This window comes from Eptatretus burgeri, chromosome 3, assembly GCF_056783735.1.
Source record: "Eptatretus burgeri isolate ZD-2024b chromosome 3, Ebu_testis_v1, whole genome shotgun sequence".
NCBI lineage: Eukaryota > Metazoa > Chordata > Myxini > Myxiniformes > Myxinidae > Eptatretus > Eptatretus burgeri.
In genome coordinates, this window is record NC_140963.1 from 31483851 (window position 1) to 31510567 (window position 26717).

A 26717-nucleotide genomic window follows, 5' to 3' on the forward strand; every position below is an offset into this window, starting at 1 on the left:
ATTGTGTTCCTGGTATATTCCTAGTATTTTCCAAGTATTTTTTTTTAGCTTAAATTAGAAGCTTTATGAGCCATTTTAGGTAACAATCCCGATTGGCACGCACAATCGAAGTTTGCATGCCCAGGAGATCATTGTTTCTAGGGGTTTATGCACGTGCACACCAAGCATTCTGGGGTGGATTACACCATTTTGAAAGTCTCATTTTCCCAGACGGTCAACGTGGTGACAATTCAAACAGCCACAAATTTGTATTTTGATGTATACTTTATTGCATTGCCAAGACAAGATTACTGGAAGCCAGTGATGTTGGAGAGTAAAAGGCAAATTATGCAATTTAGAATGTGTACATATTCATAATATTGTCACATGGATGCCAACTTCTCAACAGGATACAACCACACCAATACAGTTACCATCACACTGAAGCCGAAACTTCATGGATAGTCAAACTATCACTGTCTTTCCCAGGCTGATGCTGAGCAGTTATCACTAACATATGATCCAATTGGGCTATTTCTGCACCGGTTACAAGACAGTTGCAAAAAATTTGATCCTTCTGGTATCCCAAATGAACCCGATCGTCCATGTGACAAAATGGCAACGACACGACGAAAGCCGTTCCTTAAGGCATAAATAAATAATTTATTGCACTGGAATAATTTATTATCACACAAATCCTGAACACAAAATGAAACAACCATCGAGCATCCCTTGAGGCACCACACATACACTCAAACACTCATTCAAGAACCGGGAAACTTAGAGGAAAAGGCATGCGGTGAAGAGCACCAAGCTGTAGCAGAACACTCATGGTGCTGCCTCCTTCCAAACAGGGTGAGAGTGAGAGCCAGACAGTGGGTCAGAGAGTGATGGCCAGAGAGTCAGGGTGAGCCAGTTGTCAGAAGCATAGAGGTGGATAGAGCACCAGCGGGACCCAGCTAAAGAAAGCAGGCTGATCCAAGAGAGTTCCAAAGACACCTGACCCAAGCAAGACTGCTTCCTGACAGGACCAGGTGTTCTACCAATCACAGGAAAAGGAAAATACTTTCGTATATTTTTTTTAATATGGGCATTTAGCAATTGCATGGATACATGGGAATGGATGCATGAGATGTTTCACATAGTTGGCAGTAAAATAGCTACGTTTGGAAAAAAACTAATCAATGCAGGATATTCTGAGCATATGAATAAAATTTATCCTGCGAGGGATGTACTGGTTCACCTCAAGGAACAGGAAAGCATCTTAATGATGATGTTCCTTCAGTCAACCATGCACGGAGATGTGATTACAATTAGTTTCAGAAACTGTATAATTTCTAATGAAGAGTCCCAAAGGGACAGGCTCTCGTCTCCCAATGGAGGGTGGTCGGAGTCTGGCTGCATTAGGTGATAAAGGGTGTCTTAGGGGTCTCAAAGGGTCTTAGGATTCTATAGGGGCTTTAGGGTCTTGAGGTCTTAAGGGCCTTTATGGCCTTAGGGGGCTGAAGGGTATTGGGGTTCTATAGGGTCTTTTGGGGCTTCAGGGTCTTGGGGATCTTCAAGTATCTTAAGTATATTTGGGATCTTAGGTTATAAAGGGTATTAAGGGTCTTGGAGAGCTTTAGGGGTCCTAAGGGTCATAGGGGGCTTGAGTCTTTGGGGTCTTAAAGGGTCTTCAGGGTCTTAAGAGTCTTACAGGACTTAAAGGGTCAAAGTGGTCTCTGGAGTCGAGTCTTTTAAGTCGTTTAAGTCTTTTAAGGAGTCTAAATGGGTTTTTTCAGGAGTTTTAAAAGGACTAAAAGAGTAAAAGACAAAAGGACTGTTCCCTCTCTGACCCCCCCCCCCCCCCCCCCGTCCAACCCCAACTGTCTATCATCCCCTTCCACTTTCTTTCCTGTTCCTCAAAGCAAGAGGGCATTAATGACATTGAGGTTCAAATTGAATTAAGAGATTATATTAAATAATGATCAAGTTAAAATTAAATTAAGAGGTTAAAATAAAATAACGAGGAAACATTGTTGATGGAATCTCGCGATGTGAGATGGACATGCAAACATAGATTACATTTTTAATTAATTATCTAATCTCACCACCTGGATGGAAATTTTAAAAAGGGTTCCATGAATTTTTCACATCGGCGTCATGAATCATCATGCCAAGTTCAAAACGATCTGTTGAGCCACCTCGAAGGAGTAGGGAAAAAAAACACAGAAAAAATGTTAATTGACTCATTGCTGGAAGGACTGAGTGAAGGACATCGTTGTGGCTTTAACAGCTCCTCTTGACTTCATCATAGATGAGCTAAAAATGTTCTGAGAACATGGAGATTGGAGATCCTTCTCTTTTTGTCCTTCAATCCTCAAATTGCTCCAAGTTACTCAATAATCTTCCCTGTAGAGCATTTTAGATTTAGCTTTGACTGACGAGACAATCTCAAAGATTAATTTAATGGCTACAAATAGGTGTGGTTAATAGGTGAGAGCAATGAATGGCACCTTCTGAGTTTTAATTAATGTTATCCTACAAATAAATAAATAAAACAAGAAAGATGTTGTGCAGAGCATAATACTTCTGAAATCCAAATGAACAGTAGTTGCCATGGAAACATAAATTTGGCAATTTGGAAAATTTACTATCAAGTGTTTTGAATGATTGATTGTTGTGCATAACAAATTTTGCTGATTCATTTTCCATTTGCCATGTTTTTTTGTGGTGTAAAAGCTGTTTTACATGTTTTGGATGGCCTTGGCCTTAGACTAATTTTCATAAAGGTATATGGACCATTATAGCAGTGCATCGAAATAGTAGAGTGTTCAGTTAACGATGAATTTACAGTGCCTTCAGAAAGTATTCACCCCCCTTGACTTTTATCACATTTTGTTGTGTTGCAGCCTGAATTTAAAATGGATTAAATTCAAAAAATTTTTATCACCAATCAACACAACATACCCCATAATGACAAAGTGAAAACATGTCTTTAGAAATTTTTACAAATTGATTGAAAATGAAACACAGAAATATCTTACTTACATAAATATTCATCCCCTTTGAGTCAATACTTCATAGAAATGCCTTCGGCAGCTAATACAGTTTTGAATCTTCTTGGTTATGTCTGTATCAGCTTTGTACATCTGGCTTTGGGGATGTTCTCCCATTCTTTCTTGCAGATTTGCCCTCAAGCTCTGTCAAGTTGCATGGGGAGTATCGGTGAACAGAAATCTTCTAGTCTTTCCACCGACTTTCAATGGAATTCAAGTCTGGGCTTTGGCTGGGCCACTCAAGGACTTTCATGTTCTTGTTGTGAAGCCATTCCAGTGCTGCTTTGGCTGTATGCTTGAGGTCAATGTCCTGTTGTAACGTAAATCTCCACCGGAGTCTAAGGTCTTTTACACTCTGAAGCAGGTTCTCAAGGATTTGCCTGTCTTTGGCTCCATTCATTGTTCCCTCTATCATTATAAGTCTCCCAGTCCCTGGCGTTGAAAAGCATCCCCATAGCATGATGCTGCCACCATCATGCTTCACGGTGGTGGTGGTGGTGTTAGATGAGTGATGAGCTGTGCTTGGTTTTTTCCAGACGTAGCGCTTTGCATTCAGGCCAAAGAGTTCAATTTTCATCTCATCAGACCACAGAATATTTTGCCTCCTGCTCTCAGCGTCTTTCATGCGCCTTTTCACAAACTCCAGGCATGCTGTCATGTGCCTTTTTCTCAGGAATGGCTTCCATCTGGCCTCTCTCCAATAAAGCCTAGATTTATGAAGTGCTGCAGAGATTGTTGTCATTCTGTCAGGTTCTCCCATCGTAGCCAAGGAACTCTGTAGTTCTATCAGAGTGGTCAATGGGTTCTTGGTCACCAACCAAACCAAGGTCCTTCTTGCCTGGTTGCTCAGTTTGGTGAGACGGCCAGCTCGAGGAAGAGTCTGAGTAGTTTAATATTATTTCTATTTCCTATTGATGGAGCTGACTGTGCTCTTTGGAACTTTCAACACTCTAGAAATTGTTTTATGCCCTTCCCCAGATCAACAGTATGCCTCCTCACAACTCAATTACATCTCGGAGTTCTACGGGGACAGTTCCTTGGACTTCATGGGAGAGTTTCTGCTCTGAGATGCAGTGTCAACTGTGGGACCTCATGTAGAAAGGTGTGTTTCTTTCAATATCACGTCCAGTTCATTGAATTGGCCACAGTTGGACTCAAATCAAGTTGTACAGACATCTCAAGGATGATTAAAGGAAATTGGATGCACTTGAGCTCAATTTGGAGTGTCATAGCAAAGGGTTTGAATATTTATTGACTCAAGATGTTTCAGCTTTTACTTTTTTTTATTAATTTATAAAAATTTCTCCAAAAAAACCCCCCACTTTGACATTATGGGGTATGATGTGTCAATCCGTGACAATTTTTTTTAGTTTAATATATCTGTAATTCAGGCTGTAACACAACAAAAGGTTAAAAAGTCAAGGGGGATGAATACTTTCTGAAGGCACTGGATGTTCAGAATGAGCGTGCGAGGCGAGACTATGGATGTATTTTTTGGTTGTGTTAAGCAGAGTGATGGTGTGTGCAGAGTTAACTGCGTACCATACCGCAGGTAGTGCAGGTGATTGAACGAACACACACACAAACACTGAGAAAAACGAAAATTCAACAGTGTCCATGAACAGTGATTCCTTGCCAAAGCAGAGGTGGATACTTTGAGTGCTGGGATTACTCCGTTCCACCTCCTGAAACCCACAAACAGAGATAACCAATGACACACACAATATCTTTTATTTTATCTTTTTTGTTCATGAATTAACACTCCACTGTTGAGCGGGATTGAATGAACACAAACACACTCTTTTATTATTATTTTTTGCCCGTGAATTAACACTGTCGCATAGCGTGGTGTAGCGCACGTGACTGCACTGTGTACGTAATGCCTCATCGTTCACTTCACCTTACCACGTCGCTCACGCACACTGCCATGTCATAAAAATATGTATGTGAACATAGTGGGGCCACCTGTCGCTTTGCTGAATAAGGAAATATCTTCTTGTTCTTCTTCCCTTCAAGTTTTATGGCGTTCTCAGAGCCACAAGGCTCTATATACGCCATGCGCCCAGACATAACAGCAGTGAACGAAGGAGCCTTTTGGTAGTCTTTATCCTTAGCCTTTAGGTGTTGCAGACAAGCATGATCTAATCAGTTTGATTGAGAAGATTCTTGCCAATCCAGACCAAAGGCCTAGCCATCCTGGTGCTCGAAAGGGGCAGCGGCACGGTAAGTTCGGGGGTGTACTGACAAGACCGTGTAAGCAAAACAAACGTCCTCCATTGCCAAGCATCTTTTTATACAACGTCTGTTCTTTTTCATAAAGTTAACAATCTTAATTGCCATATTAGTACTTGGCAGGACTTCAGAGACTGTTCGGTATATTTTATTACAGAAACTTGGCTTGATTCATCCATCCCTGACACCGCTGTACAGATCCGCAGATTCATGCTTCACCATTCTGATTGTATATTTGAATCGGTGAATAAGGAGAAAGGTGGTGGATTGTGTTTCCTGGTGAACGATTCATGGTGCACAGACTGTAAGATTATCTCTCATTCCTGCACATCAGAGTTGGAAACTCTCGTCATTTGTTGTCGTCCTTTTGCCTTCCACATTAATTTTCTTCCTTAATTTTATCTGCTGTTTTTACACCCCCTGAAGTCAGCACTGCATTCACCATTAAACAGCTTTTGGAGATTATCATTCAAAATAAAAACGCAAATTCAGGAATACTATCCATCATTGCTGGAGATTTTAATCATACCAATATTCCCGAAATTCTCAGCACGTTACTTGTAAAATGTGAAAAGACCTGCTTTTGGATAATTGCTACATGACAATCAAATATGCATATCATTCTCTGTGGCGTGCCACACTCGTTTATTCAGACCACAACGTGATCCATCTGATCCCTGCTTACCGCCAACAACTGAAGTGCCAGAAGCCTATGAAACGATCGGTGCCCCAATGTACCCCGGATGTTCTTGACAGCTTATGGGGTTGTTATGCATGTACGGAGCGGAGTGTCTTCACGGAAAGTGCCTCTGACATCGATGATTGCTCTGACGTCACCTTGGACTGCATAAAATTCTGCCAGGAAATTTGCATTCCACCGAAATCATTGACAATATATTCCAATGAAAAACCCTGGTTCGATAAATCAATTCACAGCAAACTCCGTGTCAAGAACGATGCGCGTCGATCAGGAAGCGAAGCGAAGTACAAGCTCTGCAAGACCATCAAAGAAGCCAAGCACGGCTACTGGAACAAAACTGGAGGAGAACATCGTGACTACGAATGCTAAAGAACTTTGGCAGATTCTCCACATGATCACTGCTTTTAAGCCAAAGTTGAAATCGCCAATGAATGATGACAACACATTGCCCAACAAACCGAATCATTTTTACAGCCGATTCAATTGCCCAACCACAGACGTGTCCTCAACCTTTTGCGATCTCCGAAAATGGCACTCAGTACTTTCTGATGAACTTTTGAAGGTCAGGAAAGCAACTGGTCCTGATGGTATCAGATCCAGCCTGTTGCGCGGTCTTGTGCTGATGAACCGTCACCCATTCTAACTTTACTTTTCAACTTTTCACTTCGGCTTTGTAAAATTCCCTGTGTTTTTGAGAAAAGTCCATAATTATCCCTGTGTCAAAGTGTTCCCCAGTAAGATGCCGAAATGACTCTCGTCCAGTGACGCTTACATCCATAATTATGAAATTTTTTGAACGTCTAGTTTTACTGCACCTGAAATCTGTTCTTCTTGCTTCACTTGACCCTTATCGGTCTACCTATCACTGTCATCATTCATTAGACGATGCTCTTTCACTCACTCTCCATCACGTATTAAACCATCGAGATAAACGCATGCCTACCGATGCTTGGTTACTTTTCTGACATTTTAGTTCTACATTCAATACGATTTCACTTCACAAACTTCATTTTAAACTCAATGCTTTTGTTCTACTTGATGGCTCGATTTGTAACAGGAGTTTGGATTTCCTTTCAGACAGACCACAGGCGATCAAAATTGGTTTGAAAATTTCTCAGATGATCACCCTGAACACCAGAGCACATCAGGGCTGTGTTTTATCCCCGATGTTATATTCATTGTTCACTCATGATTATGTGGCATCATCTGATAGCTCAGTGGTGGTGAAATTTGCAGAGGACAACCGTTGCTGGCCTGATTCTCAACAGTGATGAAAGTGATTACCGTAATCAAGTCGAAAAACTTGCGCAATGGTGTTCTTTAAACAATCTCGAAATCAACGTTGTAAAGACAGTGGAAATTATTGTTGACTTCCTGAAAAACAAACTCCTATTCAACCTTGGTTTTCATGATGCTGAAGTTGAGATCGTCACTTATTTTAAGTTTTTAGGGATACATATTTCCAATGACCTCAAGTGGGAGATGAACACCAATTACTGAGTGAAAAAGGCTCAGCAACAGTTCTTTCTTGGAAGGTTGAAAAGTTTCGGTGTCGGCCGTCCTATGTTGACGAAGTTATATCGGGCAGTGATAGAGAGTGTCCCGACACTGTCTTTCACTGTTTGGTATGGCAGATCGACCCGGGATGACCAATCCCAACTCAACAAGAAAGTAAAGACTACTTGTAAAATTATTGGGTGCGATCTGCCTTCCATCGAGAGCTTTGTACTCTCGTCGAGTGGTGAAAATAGCGAAAGCTATCATCCGAGATGAGTTTCACCCAGTGCACAACATTTTTGAACTTCTCTGTTCAGGTAAGCATTATCGTTCCATCAAGACCAAATTTAATCACTGCCACTACAGCTTTTACCCAACTGCAATCCGCACCCTCAATTAATCCGTGTCTAAAGTTTTGTGAGCGTTTAAAAATGCATGGTTATGGATATTTTAAACCATGCTACTCATTTCACTTTCTCATTTCACTTCAACACCAAAATGTTCTTTAGGGCTCTCTATTCACAGTGAATCTATCTTTATCGATCTCTATCTATCTGAATCTATTTCTTATTCGATCTTATTCGCTTCACTGATGGAAATATTAGGGGGGGGGGTAAGAAGGAGGGTAGGTGTGGGGAGGGAGAGAAGAGAGAGGGGAGCGAAGAAGAAGGAAGAACCAGGTGGGGTGGGGGAGTGAGGAAGGAGGGGGAGTGAGGAAGGAGGGGGAGTGATGAAGGAGGAAGGAGCGAAGAGGAGTGGGGGAGTGAGGAAGGAAAGGGTGCGGAAAGGGAAGGCAGCATGAGGGAAGGGCAAGGGAAAACAGCATGAGGGGAGGATAAAGGAAGGCAGCATGAGGGGAGTGCAAGGTAAGACAGTGTGAGGGGAGGGTCCGTCTGGACACATCTGGAGATAACCACTGTCCAGATGATGGGTATACTAAGGTGGGGGGTGTAGAAAATAGTGGTGGAGAGAGGGGGGTGGAGGAGCAAGGAGGTAGGGAGACTGAGGAGGGGTAGGGGGCAATGAAGCATGGGGGACTGATTAGGGGTGGGGAGTAAGGTGGGGTGGGGGAAGGGAAGGTAGTGTGAATGGAGGGGAAAGAAGTGTGAGTGGAAGGCAGCATGATATTAAGGCAAGGGAAAGCAGTGTGAGGGGAGGGCCCGTCCGAATATAACCATTGTCTGGACATGTCCGGAGATAGCCAGCATCTGGAAATAACCACCATCCAGACCCTTATGGAGATAACCATCTTCCGGACATAACCACAATCTGGATACGTACGGAGATGACCACCGTTTGGATACATTCGGAGACAGAAAGAGAGAGGTGTGGGAAGAAAGATGCTGTATTATATCAGTAGGGGGAGATCAAGGATGTAACAAAGACAGAGAGAGGTGAGGTAGTGGGAGTTAGGGAGTTAGCAGAGAATATGTTATAGTTTATGAACACATACACACACAATCGTGTGAAAGGTGGAAAAATTGGCTCTGTATTTGAGAAAACGCATTAGTATGGCAAACCGCTTGGAAATCGGGTGTTATAAAATTGATTTTTCTTTGAAACTCACAAAGAGAAAGCACACCAAGTCATATAAAATAACCATTTGCTTTAGAAACAGTCAGGAGTACAAAGAAAACATGATTGCTCGTACACTGCTGAGGTTATAAATTAAAGCCTCCAAGATATGGGAGGAAACTTTGCCACTACGGCACCCATATAACCAAGCATCAAGGCACACACACACACACACACACACACACACACACACACACACACACACACACACACACACACACACACACACACACACACACACACACACACACACACACACACACACACAGTCCCTAAATTACAGATCCAAACATACCCATTTGTGTACCTCTACCTTTGAGTAACTGCCGACTGTACATCCTGATCGAGACACGAACTGTACTGCCATCCACTGTCGGGCGCTCGGCAAGCGGCTTGAGCACTCAAGCAAGTACTCCAATTAAATGTTTAGCAAGTTAAAGTTTTGTCTGAATGTCTAAACTATGTGTGAATTATGCAAATTAACACTTTTTAATCAGTCATAACTGCTGCTAAGTTCACTTCTGGAGCTTAAATTTTGTAACTTGTCTTTGTTTAAGAGATTCTTGAGGTTATGGCATGTGCGGAAATTAAATAAAACCACAAACGTTGGCATCTCCGGGCGTTTATAAGCATTGCAATGTACCCAGCGATTCGTAGCTCTGACGAACAAGCATTTGATATGTTTGAGGAAAGTGAAAAAAAAACTTTATCGTTAAGAAAACCTTGCGGACTGTTCCAAGTGAAGGCATGGTTGAGCAAGCCTGTTCCAAGTCAAACCAAAAAAACATTGTGGCTTCAGACCCCAGCAAGGTGACCCAGGATGCTCCTTAAGACTCCATAGAGAGCGAGGTGGTCGAGGATGTGCCTGATGAAGGAGATAATTAAATAAGGCCGTTTATTAATTATCTTCAAAAGTGTTGTTTAAATTAACCCAAACACACAATTTTCACTCAGGCACTTCCTTGGAGTTTTCTTAGAATGCACGCATAGTTTCAGGCTGCGAGGTTTCATCGATTTTGAGTTATGTAGGAGACACACACACACACACACTGACTTTTATTTGTGCAGATATACCCAACTGCAATGACTTCCCTTCATCAAGCTTTATAAATATCTGTAATTTTCTGTACATGTGAATTGAGACATTCATTGCTGTTAATGCATTTGGATAAGTGCCAAACATTTCTTTTGCTAATTTTGACAGGCTCTTCTCATGTAATTGCACATATGTCACAATCCTCAAGGGATGAAAGGAATTTTATCCTCATGAGGATGTGCAGTTATGCATGATTGCCATTTTGTGGTTTTGTGGTTTTGCCAACAGAAAAAATTTAAAATACAATATTTTGAACTGCATGTAGACTTGAATTGCTATATTTTCTTTTCCACTGATATTGCAGGGTAACCTGCATATTTTGAGGGTTTGTTGTGAGGATGTAACCAAAATGTAACAGAAAACAATAGGTGGTTCAATACAGATAAAGAAGTAAAATACCTGAAATGGTAATTAATCCGCCGTGAAGAAAATAGAAGTTTACGTTTCAGGCCTCAGCCATCATCACAACAAAAGAGTGGTTATCGTATCACAACAAAATACTCGTACTTATCTCCAGAAAGTGGCAGATTTTCACCTCCCTTTCCATCCCTACCAATTCACCTCTCCTCTCCATAATGGTATATATGTACCCTTTGTCTCCTTTATATTCACTTATTTCTGTTACTAATCTCATTTGGCTTTTTTCTGCCTTCCTCAACATCTCCTCAATCCAACTTTAGTTCTTTCTTCTATTCGCTGCTTTCCTCTTCTCGATATATTTGCTTTTTCACCACAAGGACCGTCTTTCCAGCCAATGAAGATAAGGGAGATGGACCATTACGGAAACTTTTTTTGTGCAAATACAATGTCTGTCTCTGTCTCTCTCTGTCTCTCTCTGTCTCTCTCTGTCTCTCTCTGTCTCTCTCTGTCTCTCTCTGTCTCTCTCTGTCTCTCTCTGTCTCTCTGTCTCTCTGTCTCTCTGTCTCTCTGTCTCTCTGTCTCTCTGTCTCTCTGTCTCTCTCTCCTGGTTGCATCATTGGTTGGGATGTGGCTCTGCCGCTGATGCAGTGTCCACCTTCCCAGCACACTGGTGCTCATTTTGCCAACCTCGGAAGGATGACAGGCTGAGTCAACCTCCCAGTGTATTTTATTTCAGAGGCCAACGAGGCTTGAACTCAGGACCCTTAGATCGCAAGCTACCACCCTAACCATTAAGCCAACACCAGGCTAAAATGTAACTACAACAGCTTTAAAGACGGAGGTAATCTATAAAATAAAATAAAACTACAGCGTTCATAGAACACGATGTCCGGCTCAGTGTTCAAATATATGCAATTCAATTTTAATGAAATATTGAGAGTAAAAATTTAGATGGAGCCTTGAATGATCATCACAGAAGACAGCTTCAATCAGCATCGTAGATAGCCATTATCGACAACCTCTTCTTCACCCACTCACATGCCATGCCCTTTAATGATTATATATATATATATATATATATATATATATATATATATATATATGTATATGTATTTATATTTATATGTATGTATGTATTTATATTTATATGTATGTATGTATTTATATGTATGTATGTATGTATTTATATTTATATATATATATATATATATATATATATATATATATATATATATGTATTTATATTTATATGTATGTATGTATTTATATTTATATGTATGTATGTATTTATATATATATATGTATTTATATTTATATGTATGTATGTATTTATATTTATATGTATGTATGTATATATATATATATATATATATATATATATATATATGTATATATATATATATTTATTTATATGTACATATATATATATATGTATATATTTATATATTTATTTATATGTACATATATATATATATATATATATATATATATATATATATATATATATATATATATATATATATATATATATATATATTGTTGCAGGCCGGGGGTCGGTGGCGAGAACGACTGCAAGGTGGGGAAGTTTACGCCGTCTCCCGGGAATTATAGGCCGTCGTTCCGGATAACTCCGAAGCCGGCGGGTCGATTAATCAACCGTGAAACGCCAATATCTCGACCATGTGGCGTAGGGTTAATTATCTAGATCCCAATATACCTAAATAACCACGCAGTCTTGGCTACCGGGGATTCACGCCCTCGGCACGTCTTTCTCGAACCGGGTCACTCTGCCGACTGCAGTGGAGTTCCAACTACCAACTCCGATTCGGTTGCAGCTGAGCGGAAACTGCCAAAGCCGTGCCGGCTAGGATTAACAGATTATCGGGGATGAAACCCTGTCTGAACTCAGACCCGGACCATACTGGACCAAATAAAGAAAGGTCGGAAACGAGCTGGGAACATTTCTAATAATTTATTTACAATAAAAGACAAGGAAGCAAGACTTGAAGCGAATATGCAGAGCAGGAATTTACAATAATTCAAAGCACTTACTCAGTTCCACTTATAGACGGGCCCACATGCAGTCACACACAAAAAGAAAAGAAACCCCGGAGTTTTTATTGGACCCTCCCGCCGATGAGAGAGAGGAGCTGGGGGTCAGAGTTCAGATGGGCACCTATAGGTCGTCGAGGGTCCCAGCTGCACGTGTGGGACTCGTGGCTCGTGGCAGCAGCCATGTGGAGTAATCGGAGCTCCGAGGCGGAGATCAGGGTCATGGCCGGGACCCACCAAGGCACCACGAACAGGCTGGTTCACTCACTCTCCAGCCCAACCACCATCAACCAACTTGTAACCACTCAAGTACTCCAGATCTCCCAACGCCAACCGAGTCTGCTCAGGGATATATCTCCTCCCACACGGGGAGGGGCCTTTGCGAGAATCATCTCGCTGTCTGTCCCTCATTGGCCTACAGCCGCATGCTACCAGGGTGGAGCCCTGGCCCCTGTTCGGAGACCCCATATTCTCCACGTGGCATCGTTCGCGCAGAGCAAGAGGGTCTGCCCTGAAAGGCCCACCGTACAAAAACTATCGTTTGTGGGGCCCGAGGACTGGAACCGCGAGGCCCCCCCTCATGGCAAGTCAAGGTACGAGCAGCCAGCGGGTGGTGATGGAGCATGATGGGGAGGTTTGGGATGGCTCGTTGGATGTAAAACCTAACTAAAGACGTCACAACGCACACATTTAATCCTCCCGCTAAACAAAAGGACTGGGTCCTGACTACACACATACTTACCAGCATAACTAACTTTGGGACCTGAATGTTGAGTGCGCATGGTTTCCAGATTCATACCAATATATATATATATATATATATATATATATATATATATATATATATATATATATATATATATATATATATATATATATAATTACGAATTTGGAATTTGATTGCACACAACATACAGGTTCCTTTAGTCAGCTAAGTCGATAAGTGCTTGTTCCCGAGATAGCTCACCTTCCATTGTTTAAATGTTTAGAAATCGATTAGATGCGCTGCGGATCAATTTAATAGTTGGGGAACGAAACAATGGAGACGTCGCTCCCCCCCCCCACCCCACTCTTCTGCGAAGAGGAAGAAGAACCCTGCCGTCCCATGATTCATGATGTCAACAACTCCCTCCCACCAGTGGTTAAGCGGGGGATGGAGCACGAGGGCATGAGTCATGAGTCACGCCGGGAGCGGGGGAAGGGCAGAAGAGCATAAGGAAGAGATCCTTTCTTTGTTCGGGGGAGGGGGGGGGAGTTGGAGAAGGGAGTTGAGGGTAGTCGTTCAGCAGACCTTCGGGTCCTGTTTGGCTTGGGTTAGGGTTGAGGCCTTCGGAAGCTTTTTGCTTCGGCTGGCTCAGTGAGCTTCGGCTTCTGCTTGGCTCGGGAGAGCTTTTTGCTTCGAGCTGCTTTGCTTGGAAGAGAGTGAAGCCGGTCGCTTGGCTCGAGCTGCGAGTGGTGGCTTCTTCTTCTTTGTTCGTGGAGCTCTTTGTTCTCCATTTTGGTTCCCAGCTTGGTGCGACTCATCGACCTCTTCTTGGAGGTGGCTCCTCGGGGAAGCGACGCATTGACGGGAAGAATCGGCGCCTCGTCTCACCAGCACGTGTTGAGAAGCGCGGGCGGATTCGCAGGATTTCGGGGAGGATCGCGGCTCACGGCGATTGGATCCAGCACGCTCTCGCTGGAGCCCAGGTCTGAACAACTTGAAGACCACACGAGGTGGAGAGGTTCGAGAGAGGTTCTGGGTTTCAGCTCACCTGTCCTCCAAGCTGGAGCTCGTTATTAAAGACCCATTTCTTGGGTGTGTGTGTGTGCGTACATGTATCCGTGGGCTCGTATAATAAGTAGCAAATTGTTAAGTGCTTTGTGCGCTGTAAATGTTTGCGTTGCATTTCGTGTAGACGGTCGTAGTTCTTTTGTCGTGCTTTTGTTGCTTGTATAATTGCATACGTGTTTTGCCTTGTTTACCTGCATATGTGCTTTATTATAATAAATGTCCTTGTGTGAATGTAAACCTGTTCGTTGCGTCCTCTTCCCTTAATTGAGCTGCCATCTTGCACTCGGAATATAGTTGGTTTTGAAATAGCCGGTAAAGTGATCGGGTCCAACGGGACTGCGCGATAATACCCCGTTCGGTTATCCCAAAAGGAAGTGAGCTGCTTAAGCCGCTCGTTTCCAAGCGGTCCCGTTGAGGTACAGGCCAGGTCAGGTATGGGAGCATATGCCAGAACAGCGCGTCGCTGCGTCCACTTTCCGCCGGTACTCCAGGGGCCTCCGTCTGGCCATCCCCCAGGCAGATGCCAGGCCCATCCCCATCTCCTTGAGATGATGGTCAACCTGCTGCAACCATGAGGCACGTGGTCGGCCCACTGGCCTCCTCCACTCATGAGACTCCCTCGCTGAGAGAATCTGGTGAGCAGGATCAGTGTCAGGAAAACGAGCCACATGTCCATACAGCCGCAACTGACGCTCAGGAACTATGCAGGTAACAAATCTCATCCGAGTCTCTCTCAGCAACCGCTCGTTGGACACATAATCCGACCAGCGATAGCCAAGGATTCTCCGAAGACACCTGGTACCAAAGGAATTAAGTCTCCGTCTCAGATCCTTGGTCAGAGTCCAAGTCTCGCACCCATAGGGTACAATCTCTTGGTAACCTACCCGCGCGAATAATTAGGTAAATCGAAGATTTGGCGATCGGACCCTGTCGCGCGGGTAGAGTGCGGACAAGGTTGTGGTGTGGTTAAAAACACACCTGTGGCTGGTTTCCGGCGTTGATCCGGAAAGCCGCGACTCGATTGTCCGTTCGGTGGGTGAAGCGACCGCTATTGGTTCGACGCGGTTGTTCGCACGCCGACGGGTGGAAATCTATACCACTGGTGTCGAGGAGCGGGAAAACAAACTTTCCCGCCCCAATAAAATTAACGGAACCGGATCAAGGGTGTGCGAGGCGACCCTCCGGTTCCATAAAAAAACGAACTTTTAAATTATTTCCGTTCAGCAAGATGGCGGTTCAAGGCGAACGGGAGCAGGGGGTAATGGATGTAGAAATATTAGAATCCATGGCTCAGGACGAAATTCCCGTGCAGGACATTCCCAGAGATGCAGGTTGAATTTCCCCCACAACCGAAACCCAGAGCCCGAAATGGGCGCGGGAGCGGTGTATGACACCCTCCCCTCCCCCGTCAAAATCCCCCCCTCCCCCGTCAAAATCCCCCCCTCCCCCGTCAAAATCCCCCCTCCCCCGTCAAAATCCCCCTCCCCCGTCAAAATCCCCCTCCCCCGTCAAAATCCCCCTCCCCCGTCAAAATCCCCCCCCCCGTTCCCCAGCGAAACTGCGACCGATGAGGGCGGATCGGTTGCGTTGAGAGTGGACCAGATATTGGCAATGCTGGCAAAAATGTATGAAAAAGCGTGCAAAAGGGAAAACAAAATGGATACGAATGCACTCAAGGCGAGCAAAGAAATAAACAACAAAATGAATGAAAATGTGTGCAGGATGGAAAACAAAATGGATACGAATGCGCAGCAAATGAAAAACGAAATGAAATAACTGCGGGGTGAGATGCAGAGTGCGGGGCGAGGCCTGCAGGTGGGCATAATCACAATTGCGTGCAATGAAGCACGGACGGTGGAGTGCAAAATGGCGGCGCCACGCGTTGGAGCGAACGAGCTGGGAGGGAGCGCAACGGCTGTCTGGCCCGCGATGGAAGCGGGTGAGGACAAAATAATGAGGGAGACGTGTAAAACGAGACTCGTGCAGGTGACACAGAGGGAAAAATTAAATGGGGTGACGGATGTACTGTACTGAAATGGGAGATGCTTAGCAGGCAGACACGAGCGGAAGGACAGTCGAGCTGTGTTGTACAAATGCGAGCGCGGGCGTACTGTGCCCGGCGGCTCCCCTTTATTCCGTATTCGGCACACTCACGAGCCGGGCGACTCCAGTATTACTACGACGCCTCAGACGGCGCGCACACCCTATATCCCTTGCAGATACGATAACCACCACGACCACTCCTCCAATCATCACGCCCATCATGCATCATCATCATGCCCCTCCCCGTGGGCCCGCAGACTACACCACAACGGAGACGTGTACGAGACACGGAGAGACGAAGGAGATAATGAACGAGGTGACAGAAATAACAGAGACGCGAGAGCTGGAAAAAGTAGAGGACAGACTACACGATAAAGACGGGGTGAAAGACGAGCGCACGCACACACACACACACACACACACACACACACACACACACACACACACACACACACACACACACACACACACACACACACACACACACACACACACACACACACACACACTTGGTGGAGGACGATGAGGGGAGCTCGGGGAATGTGTCGTGACCCAGTACAAGCAGCCGGATGACCTCCTCCAGGAATGAGGGGAGGGAGTATGCCCCCCTTGAAGCGGATCTCGACCAGGTGGGTCCGGTCGAGCTTTGCGAGGTGGAGGGGGAGAGTGCTGTAGACGGGTGCACACGGAGCTTGGGGGGTGCGAATCCCCAGCGTAATTGTCCCGGCGTGTGTGTTTACGAGCGTGAGTGACAAGGTGTGTGCGAGTGAAACCCCGTGTATGGAGGAAGCACGATGCGTGAGTGAAAAGGTGTTTAAGGGAGAAGCGCCGTGTGTGAAAGAAACCGCGTGTGTGAGGTCGCGGTATGAAAGAGAAATGGCGGTTGGTGTGCGAGAGGGCACAACCGCGTGTCCGAGTGCCATGGTGGAGTGTGTGAGCGTCGTGGCACGGGAGAATGTGTGCGTAAGAGTGCGACGACGACGGTGCCTGACGGTAGACAAAGACTGAGTAGCGGCCGTAGCTATTTTGGGGACCGTGCCGGGTTTGCACGGCAGCGCGCGGGGGGTCCGTGCTGTGCTATGCACGAGGCCGCCACGTGCGCGCCTGCGGGAGTGAAGCCCGTTCCGTAAACGCCGCGGTGGATTCGAGCCGACCCCGCAGACGGACAGAAGGTAGGCTGGATAATGGATCTGACTGGATGGGTTCTCCAGGCGGGCGTGTGTGTGAAGCCCCGACGAGCAGAGCACATGTGTTCGCGTGGGGAACCCCTCGAAACGCGAGGCTTGTTTTGAATACGCAGGGTGACGTCGTGGCTGCGTGGTTGGAATCTGGCAGAAGGAAAATCCCTGCCGGATGTTACCGTCCGAGGAGGGACAAGGTACACGAAGCGCGAGCAGCTGCCATGACGTCACGGGGAGAAAGCGCAGGTTGCGAGTTGCCGCGCTGGTGCACGCGCATAAAAAAAAGCAACCCTCGCTTCGGGTGAACAGGATTTGGGCAAGGGGTGGAAGACCCCTGTGCCCGTGCACAGGATAGTACTAGTTAGGGGGATGGGTTAGCGATAGTTAGACCGGCTTCATGGGGACATGGGTTGTTCCTCATGGAGCCCGTGGAATGGATTAGTTAGAGGGATTTCAGTTTAGATTTAGGAAATGTAATTTTTTTTTATTTTTTATTTTCGGAGACATGGACAGACTGAAATGTGTAGTGGAGACGTAGTTTAGCTACATAGAGTAAATGGAACGTGCATGAGAATAAGGGATGACGAGGGAGCACGAGTTAATCAGGGTATTTAATTAGTTAGAGGTGCCAGTATAGAGTGTTGGTGTGAGTTGTGAAATGGAAAGTGTGTGAGGAATGAGTGAGGGACAGCGGGCCCAAGTGTGTGAGTGGAGCGAATGTGGTATGCATGGTGCGATTACTGATTGGGGGGAGGAGTGATTCCCACCCAGTGACCCTGGGGTCAGTTTAATGTTAGCTAGTGGGTTATTCAAATTTACTAACAGGAGGTCGTTTTGTTGGTGTCGAGAGAAGGCAAGAAACCCATTTGGAGGGGTGGAAGAGTTCATGGACCGGCTGGGAGCATGGCTGTGAAAAGGTGAGTTTTGTTTAGTGGGACCCTGGGCACCGGACTAGTCGGCCAGAGTAGGCCGGGGGGCCGGGATAGTGCAGTGGGCACGTGCGACCCGTCGGAAACGGGACCCGTAGCGCCAGAATGCCACGGGGGCATTGTAGTGGACCCTGGGCATCAACACGCCACATGGGCATCGGAGGGGGTAATGCCAGAGAGGGCAACCCCCCGCGTTGTAGGGAGCAGCTCGGCTCGGAGGCAGCCTGCGTTCTGGGGGTGCTATGGTATGGTTCGAGTTCGGCAGAGGGGAGTTCCTGCCAGTTGAGCCACGCTGCCCAGCCAAGAAATTGTGTGAGGGCACGAATGAAAATTTGAGGGCAAGTCCCAAATTTATAATGGACACCAACACAGGCGACGGGAATCATGGTTTTTGAACCGATAGTTTAAAAGTGTGAGGCGTTTTTTGGAAAGCCCCAGGGTAGTTTCAGGTGTAATAAATGCTAGGATAGTTAGATGTACCCCTTCACACCATCCTTCCCTTCGCTCGTTGTTGGCCACTGGACCCACCTTGGTAGATCGCTGAACTCTGAGGAGGCCATTCTGAGGCTTTGTTGGGCCTCGAGACAGGACGCTAGTCTCTCCCTATTCCCCTCCAGAGCGGGAACATAAGGGTTGGGAGTAGGCTAGGTTGACAGGATAGGTTAGCCAGACAAGGACGATAAAAGGGGTTAGGGAGACGATTATAAAAATAGAGGGGATAAATTTTGTTGTGTTGTGTGGAAAATTAAGGGAGTGGGTATGGACGGAGACAGGCAAAGGCGAGAGTGGGGGGACACAGTAGGCTAGGTCCGAGCCCGCCTTCAGAGCGGCTGGCACCACGCACTCCCTCCAGACCTGATGGAACCACACCAGAGGCCGGCCAGCTTCATTGCCGGCCTGTTGTGCTCCCAGCCGCCTTTTCTGCATTCGCTTACCTTGCCATGCCTAGTAGCCTGCCTCTGCCATGACCCCATGCCTGCTAGCTCTTGTTTGTGTTTGCCCCTCTGTCCATCCATCACCATGTGTGCCAGGACCATCCAGTTTTGCAAGGACTGCCCTGCAGGCAGCCCATGCATCCATCATGTTCATTTGTTTTTGCTCCCATCTCCATCCATTCCCCTGCATCAATGACTTTGCAATGACTTTTGCCTTCCCCCTTTCACAGATCACAGGTCCTGGGCCATTGTTAAGTAATAGATAAGTTGAGTGAAAATTGTAAATACGTGGGACCTCACCTGCATGTTTGTTTTAGCACCGGCAATTTTAGTGAAGTTGTCCGAATGAGTCTGAGAGTTTGTTGAGTTAGTTACGCAGCGCATTAGGTTATTTATTTTCGGGACACGTATAAAGAAATGTCGCACTCAGGGATCCGAAGGTAGAATATACTAGGGGAAAACTTACAAATGCTGGTCACACGAAAATTTGACGACTCGGGACGAGTCTGTAAAAAGGGGAGGGGGTAGTGTTACGAATTTGGAATTCGATTGCACACAACATACAGGTTCCTTTAGTCAGCTATGTCGATAACTGCTTGTTCCCTACATAGCTCACCTTCCATTGTTTAAATGTTTAGAAATCGATTAGATGCGCTGCGGATCGATTTAACAGTTAAGGCCCTGTCACACCATGACGATTTAGCCAACGTCTACCTGACGTATGCAAAATTGGGCTAAAACGCTGGCACACGTCAAATACATTATGGGTAAGTTTGTATACCTTAAGAGCACGCTGGCATACGTCGTAGTTCACCGAGCTGTTAGACAAATTTTCCATGCTTGAAATTTCCCAACGTATGCCAGCATATGACTCGCATGTTCCGCATAACGCTGGCATAAGTTGAAGGCACGTTATGCAATCGTTGACGCACGTCGACACACGTTATTTGTAAGTTACTCATAAGTCGAAATACATCGAGGTAATGTTTAACGTACCCGAAACTTATTTCTAACCTATGAGTAACGTGTTGTAGGCACGTTACGCGATAGTTGACACGCGTAGATGTACGTTACTTGTAAGGTACTCACAAGTCGAAACGCGTTAAGGTAATGGTTAGCGTCAGTGTTCCAGACTCCCTGTTTTTTTTATTTATTTATTTATTTTCGGTATGATGGTGATGTTGACACTTCCATTTCTAGTGCAGTTATAATATAATATAATTAAAAGGCTGCCGCTCGACGATTTAAATCATAACCGCACTTGAAATCAAAGTGTCAACATCATCGTCATACCGAAGAAAAAAATTAAAATAATAAAAAAAAAACCAGGGAGTCTGGAACACTGACGCTAACCATTATATTGACGTGTTTCGACTTATGAGTAACGTATGTCGACGTGTGTCAACGATCGCGTAGCGTGCCTACAACTTATGCCAGCGTATGCGGAATGTGTGTCATACGTCGAAATTTTCAACCTGCTGAAAAATTCTCGACGTACTCTGCGTACAATGACGTATGCCAGCATGCTCTGAACATATACAAAACTTACCCATAACGTACTACGACGTATGCCAGCTTACTATGACGTATGCCAGCATGCTCTTAACGTATACAAAACTTACCCATTACGTATTCGACGTGTGCCAGCTTGGTTCGGCAAATTTTTCATACGTCGGCATACGTTAGCTAAAACGTTAAGGTGTAACAGCGGCTTTGCACTTTGATGTCCAGTGCGGTTATGATTTGAATCGTCGAGCCGCAGCCTATTAATAGCCTACGCCACGTGATTGTCGGCGATACGCTGCCGCGTGTTATGCATAAGTTAGACTATCGTTGGGCATAGGTTGTGAACGTGACAACACGCTCGGCATTCGTTGGTATAAGTTATCTGTATGTAATTAAAACGTTCTGTGTACGTTACTAATACGTTATGCATACATCCATCACGTTATTATACGCCCAAAACTTAAAAAAAACATCGATAGTTCAGCGTACGCCAGCGTTTTACATGCATTTTTAGACCTTGCCATATGATGGCAAAACCGTCAAGTTGTGACGGCCCTTTTAGGGAACGACACAATGGAGACGTCCCTCCCCCCTCTTCTGCGAAGACGAAGAAGGACTCTGCCGTCCCGTGATTCATGATGTCAACAACTCCCTCCCACCCATGGTTGAGCGGGGGATGGAGCACGAGGGCATGAGTCACGCTGTGAGTGGGGGAAGGGTGGAAGAGGATAAGGAAGAGATCCTTTCTTTGTTCTGGGGGGGGGGAGGAGTTGGAGAAGGGAGTTGAGGGTAGTCGTTCAGCAGACCTTCGGGTCCTGTTTGGCTTGGGTTGAGGTTGAGGCCTTCGGAAGCTTTTTTTCTTTGGCTGGCTCAGTGAGCTTCGGCTGAGGCCTGGCTCGGGAGGAGGCTTTTTGGAGGCTTTTTGCTTCGGTGGTTCAGTGAGCTTCAGCTTCTGCTTGGCTCGGGAGAACGTTTTGCTTCGAGCTGCTTTGTTTGGAAGAGAGTTGAGCTGGTCGCTTGGCTCGAGCTGCGAGTGGTGGCTTCTTGTTCTTGGTTCGTGGAGCTCTTTGTTCTCCATTTTGGTTCCCAGCTTGGTGCGACTCATCGACCTCTTCTTGGAGGTGGTTCCTCAGGGAAGTGACTCATCGACAGGAAGGATCGGCGCCTCGTCTCACCAGCACGTTGAGAAGCGCGGGAGGATTCGCGGGAGCTCGGGAAGGATCGCGGCTCACGGCAATTGGATCCAGCTCGCTATCGCTGGAGCCCGGGTCCGAACAACTTGAAGACCACACGAGGTGGAGAGGTTATAGGTAGGTTCTGGGTTTCAGTTCACCTGTCCTCTGAGCTGGAGCTCCTTATTAAAGGCCTCTGCCACCATTTCTTGGATGTGTGTGTGTGTGTTCGTACGTGTGTCCGTGGGCCCGTCTAATAAGTCGGAAATTGTTTAGTGCTTTGTGTGCTGTAAATGTTTGCGTTGCATTTCATATAGATGGTCGTAGTTCTTTTGTCGTGCTTTTGTTGCTTGTATAATTGCATATGTGTTTTGCCTTGTTTACCTGCATATGTGCTTTATTATAATAAATGTCCTTGTGTGAATGTAAACCTGTTCGTTGCGTCCTCTTCCCTTAATTGAGCTGCCATCTTGCACTCGGATTATAGTTGGTTTTTAAATAGCCGGTAAAGTGATCGGGTTAACCCCGCTCAGTTATCCCAAAAGGAAGCGAGCTGCTTAAGCCACTCGTTTCCAAGCGGTCCCGTTGAGGTACAATCTCTTGGTAACCTACCCGCGCGAATAATTAGGTAAATCGAAGATTTGGCGATCGGACCCTGTAGTGCGGGTAGAGTGTGGACAAGGTTGTGGTGTGGTTAAAAACACACCCGTGGCTGGTTGATCCTGAAAGCCGCGACTGGATTGTCCGTTCAGTGGGTGAAGCGACCGATATTGGTTCGACGTGGTCGTTCGCACGCCAGCGGGTGGAAATCTATAACAATATATATATATATATATATATATATATATATATATATATATATATATATATATATATATATATATATATATATATATATATATATATATACCATGGTTCTTGGAAGTATTATGAAGGTGATCTGTGTTCAAACATGTAATTCTGTTTTAGTTAAGGTTTAAAGAGGCTCAAAGGTCTAAATTAATTACGGGTTCTACCGCCATTTTACCCAGTGTCTATTACATCACCCTATCTAACGCGCTACATTCGTTCTTCGTTCCTATTGTTTGTGTCCTTTATAACATCCTGAAAAGAGTAAGTTTCCTGTTTGGAATGATTTTAAATTTTGTTTAACTGCCAGACAGGCATAGAGACTAAAAATGTTGTCTTACTCCTCTCTGTGCATGCATGATCGGGACAAATTCAGAGACAACGTAGGGTAAAACGGCAAACTTGTCTTCTGATTCATGTTCCGATTTGTGTGCAAAATAAAATATTCAATTTTAATAAGCTGTTCCCGATTATAAACCGACCGTCATGATGAACTGATCAGATGGATAAGTGGACATGAACCAATTGCTTAACCCCACTTTTTGTTTCACATGAATGAGGTAATAAAAGAATGGTGGTTCTTTCTCTATTCTGTGTCCCCTCTGATGCTTTCGTTCTGCTTTGTGCATCATCACCAACCTTTGTAAGCATAATCTACAATGTCTTACAATTCTGCTTCAGGCATCTATGTTTACTCCCAACTGCATTTATTCTTTTTGGTCCAGTCCACCCCATTCTGGTGAATGACTTTTCAATCCCGACCAACACAGGATTGTTGTTGTTCTGTGGTCCCTCTGTCCTGTCAAATCCCATACAATCCCGTCACCTGTCCTTGATGGATATATGTGCCAGTTTGAAATGCAAGGACTCACTGAACTTTGCAGACCATATTTGTCAATAAGTCAGGGACCCAGTTAAGGCAGGAAATTTTATTGTACAGTTTCACTTGGACATGGTGGCAATCAAAAGTATAATGTATTGACTGGAATGAAAGATGGCTGGAGTATCGAAGCTGAATCTCAGTTCTATCGTCGCTTCCTTGTGCAGCAGACACCTTCCAGTATTTTTTGATTATTATCTGGAGCATGCACCGGAGGATTGGTCTGACTGGAGGACAGGCACATTCTTTCAAAGATCCCACAATGCCCTTCTTGTCAATCTCCAGTCATCAAACTAAACTTTGCAATCACCTCCTCTTTTTTTTTTTTTTAACCCCTTCGGTCAGTGATGTTGCTTTTTAGCGCCTATCCATTATTATTCACCCATCCAGTCTTTCAAGGTGGAATCCCACCAGCGACCTGATTCCATTCCCTTGGCAAGTTCTCCTTCATCAAGTAAATGTCATCCAAGATCAATTGGCCATACATATCCTCATAGCTAATTTGGTAGTTGCTCTTAAATAGATTCAACAGATTCAAGCCAAAAATGTTTTCATACCTGAAAATAAAAGCAGTACATTCAAGCCTTGAGGATGTGCAAATGGAGGTGGAGGCAAAGCCTGGAAGAACAGATGGTAAACCTACAGTACAGTTAATGGTAACTATTACCATGGGCCGTGGTGTTATGAATGGATATTTGCCAAGATATTTTAGTTTATGTTATGCTGACTCGTAACAGACAGTGTGTATGTTAAGTTAAATGGAATAGAGTAGCGGTTCAGTTGCAGTTAGAGCGTACATTATGCAATGTTTACACAATCTGTGCCCCAACAGAAAGCATATTCATTTCATGTTACCCCTACAGTTATGGTGATGTAAATGTATGACTACGCAATGTTTGAGGTATATTCAATAATCATGAGCCAAAAAGTTAATAGGTCGAGGAAATGTACAGCGAGTTGTCAGTGTGTCTGGAAGTAATATTTTGCGGAGCTATTACCACAAGCAATAGTTATTGCTTAAATTTGTTTCAATCCATATCTCAGCAAGTTTTATTGACTTCATTGATTGCGATTTACACAGTAAGGCCTGACTATTCTGCCTGGGGCCAAAAGCAGCTTGTTGGTTCTATTGCAAAAAAAAAATGCACCTCAACACAGAACGTTGAGCTTTTACACCGTATCCTCCAATGTGTGCACCAAATATAACTCGACCTTTGATGACTGTTGAGACCAAAATATAATACAATATTGAAGGATAAACGTGATTTGGGGTACAACTGCACCCCGTTGGTGTTCTGAATGTTGAAATGTTTTATACTTGTAATGGGTGATCAAATGATGTCTTTCTTTTGCTCCATGGATAATGCGGAAGCACATTCAAACACCAGCATGGATAATGAACATGGAGAGGACAAACAAGATTCTACCTCACATGGCCTATAATCATTGCTGTCACATGTAACCCAAACTGACAGAATTATCAATGGCGATGCCACTAATAAGCTCGTTATCAGCTCAGCTATGGTGGGCTGGTGATTATGGGATTGGGTGGCAAGCTTTGCATCGTTAAACTCATGACGGAATCTGCAAGAGAGCTGAAATTAAAACCAATGGGAAACATCTGCAGAAGTGCTGTTTCCTTCTCCATCAGCAGAAGTCTTGATAGTTACGTGATAGTTTGGTTGTTTTTTGTGTTCAATAAGAAAAATTAAGATGAACAACACTCCAAGCAAAATGTTGCATTTTCGAAGGCAGATGTATTTCAATGTCAAATAAGGCATTGTTGTCAGAGATATGACTTTAACAGCTCTGGGAATGAAGGCTACTGCGTCTCAGGCACACTGTGCAGCAGAATGCTTCGCCGCCCGCCTGCTTCGGAGCTCTCATGGAAATTTCCATCGCACATTGGGGGAGGGGAGACGCACATAATCAAGCAATGCGACAGCAATGCAGAGAGTGGTTTACATTTGATTCTTAAAGCCAACAATGCCAAGGGTATTAGAAAGATGCTACAGTAAGAAAAAGAAAAAAAAGAAAGAAAGAAGTAAAACATTGGAATAAAATGTGCTAGTGAGGGGAAGGCTTACTGTTCTCCAGACCTTTCACTCGTTGCTGGGCACCAGGTGTCGGCTTTCTAGAGGCGAGCGGGCAGTGACAAGGAGAATAGCAGGCCCGCACTTTCGGGGCTTGCTCGGCCATTAAGAGTGCTCCTGTTTGCCTTGGGCTTAACCTGACGTGACATTTGCGGCCACTGATTGGCATGTGCCATTTTGGGTTAATGGCGTGCTCGGTATCATTTGCAGTAAAGCTGCCCGCCCCTTTTACAACGCATGCCAGACAATGGCTTAATTAACTCATGAGCCTCGGTGTGTTTCTCTGCCTGCCTCCCTCTTCCCGAAGAAGAGGGTGGGAGTCGTAGAGTCGAGGTTCTCTGAACCCTAGCGGTTTGCTTCCAGCAGGCAATGCCAAAAAGCGTGAGATTGTTGCTCCATGATGTTGTGAAATAATAAATAAAAGCTTTCAATAGAAATATGACAAAACCAAGCTGCAATATTGTTGAATATATGAGCTCGTACAGACAAATGCACACATATATGTATTTGTGGTTGGGGATAAAATCATGTGAATCCATATTGAGTGTTCAAACCTTTAAATAAACAAATGACTCATTTGTTCAATTGAAGGCTGGACTACTCAATCTGGATTTCTGTGACATGTTTATGTATGTATATATATATATATATATATATATATATATATATATATATATATATATATATATATATATATATATATATATATAATTTTTTTTTTTTTTTTTTTTCTCGAAGTGATAGAAGGATCTTTTGCATAGTATTATCCCATAATAATTGAGTACTGTAGGAGCAAAACCATATATATATATATATATATATATAT

The 26717-nt window shown here is 44.5% G+C and overlaps 1 protein-coding gene and 1 long non-coding RNA gene across 12 annotated transcripts in view; one reads left to right on the plus strand and one right to left on the minus strand.

Moving 5' to 3' along the window:
- The window catches only part of LOC147029632 (growth factor receptor-bound protein 10-like), a 261138-nt gene that overhangs the window by 148353 nt on the left and 86068 nt on the right, over positions 1–26717 (plus strand). The window contains exon 1 of one of the 7 annotated variants that reach the window (XM_085872831.1): positions 15946–16242. The exons of the other annotated variants lie outside the window; for them this stretch is intronic. Coding sequence (XP_085728957.1) covers positions 16144–16242 — 99 coding nt within the window. The 5' untranslated portion in view covers positions 15946–16143. Of the gene's footprint in view, positions 1–15945; positions 16243–26717 lie in introns of those variants that run through there. 7 annotated transcript variants of the gene reach the window in all.
- Positions 27–26177, minus strand: LOC147029633 (uncharacterized). 5 transcript variants are annotated; one of them, XR_015055991.1, is made up of 4 exons: positions 25898–26177; positions 24356–24416; positions 9744–9886; positions 27–2162 (listed from the first exon to the last, which is right to left on the minus strand). It is a non-coding gene; the product is annotated as an uncharacterized LOC147029633 (long non-coding RNA). The 5 variants fall into 5 exon arrangements; XR_015055987.1 differs by having other exon boundaries at positions 27–4702; XR_015055989.1 differs by having other exon boundaries at positions 27–4702; positions 25886–26177.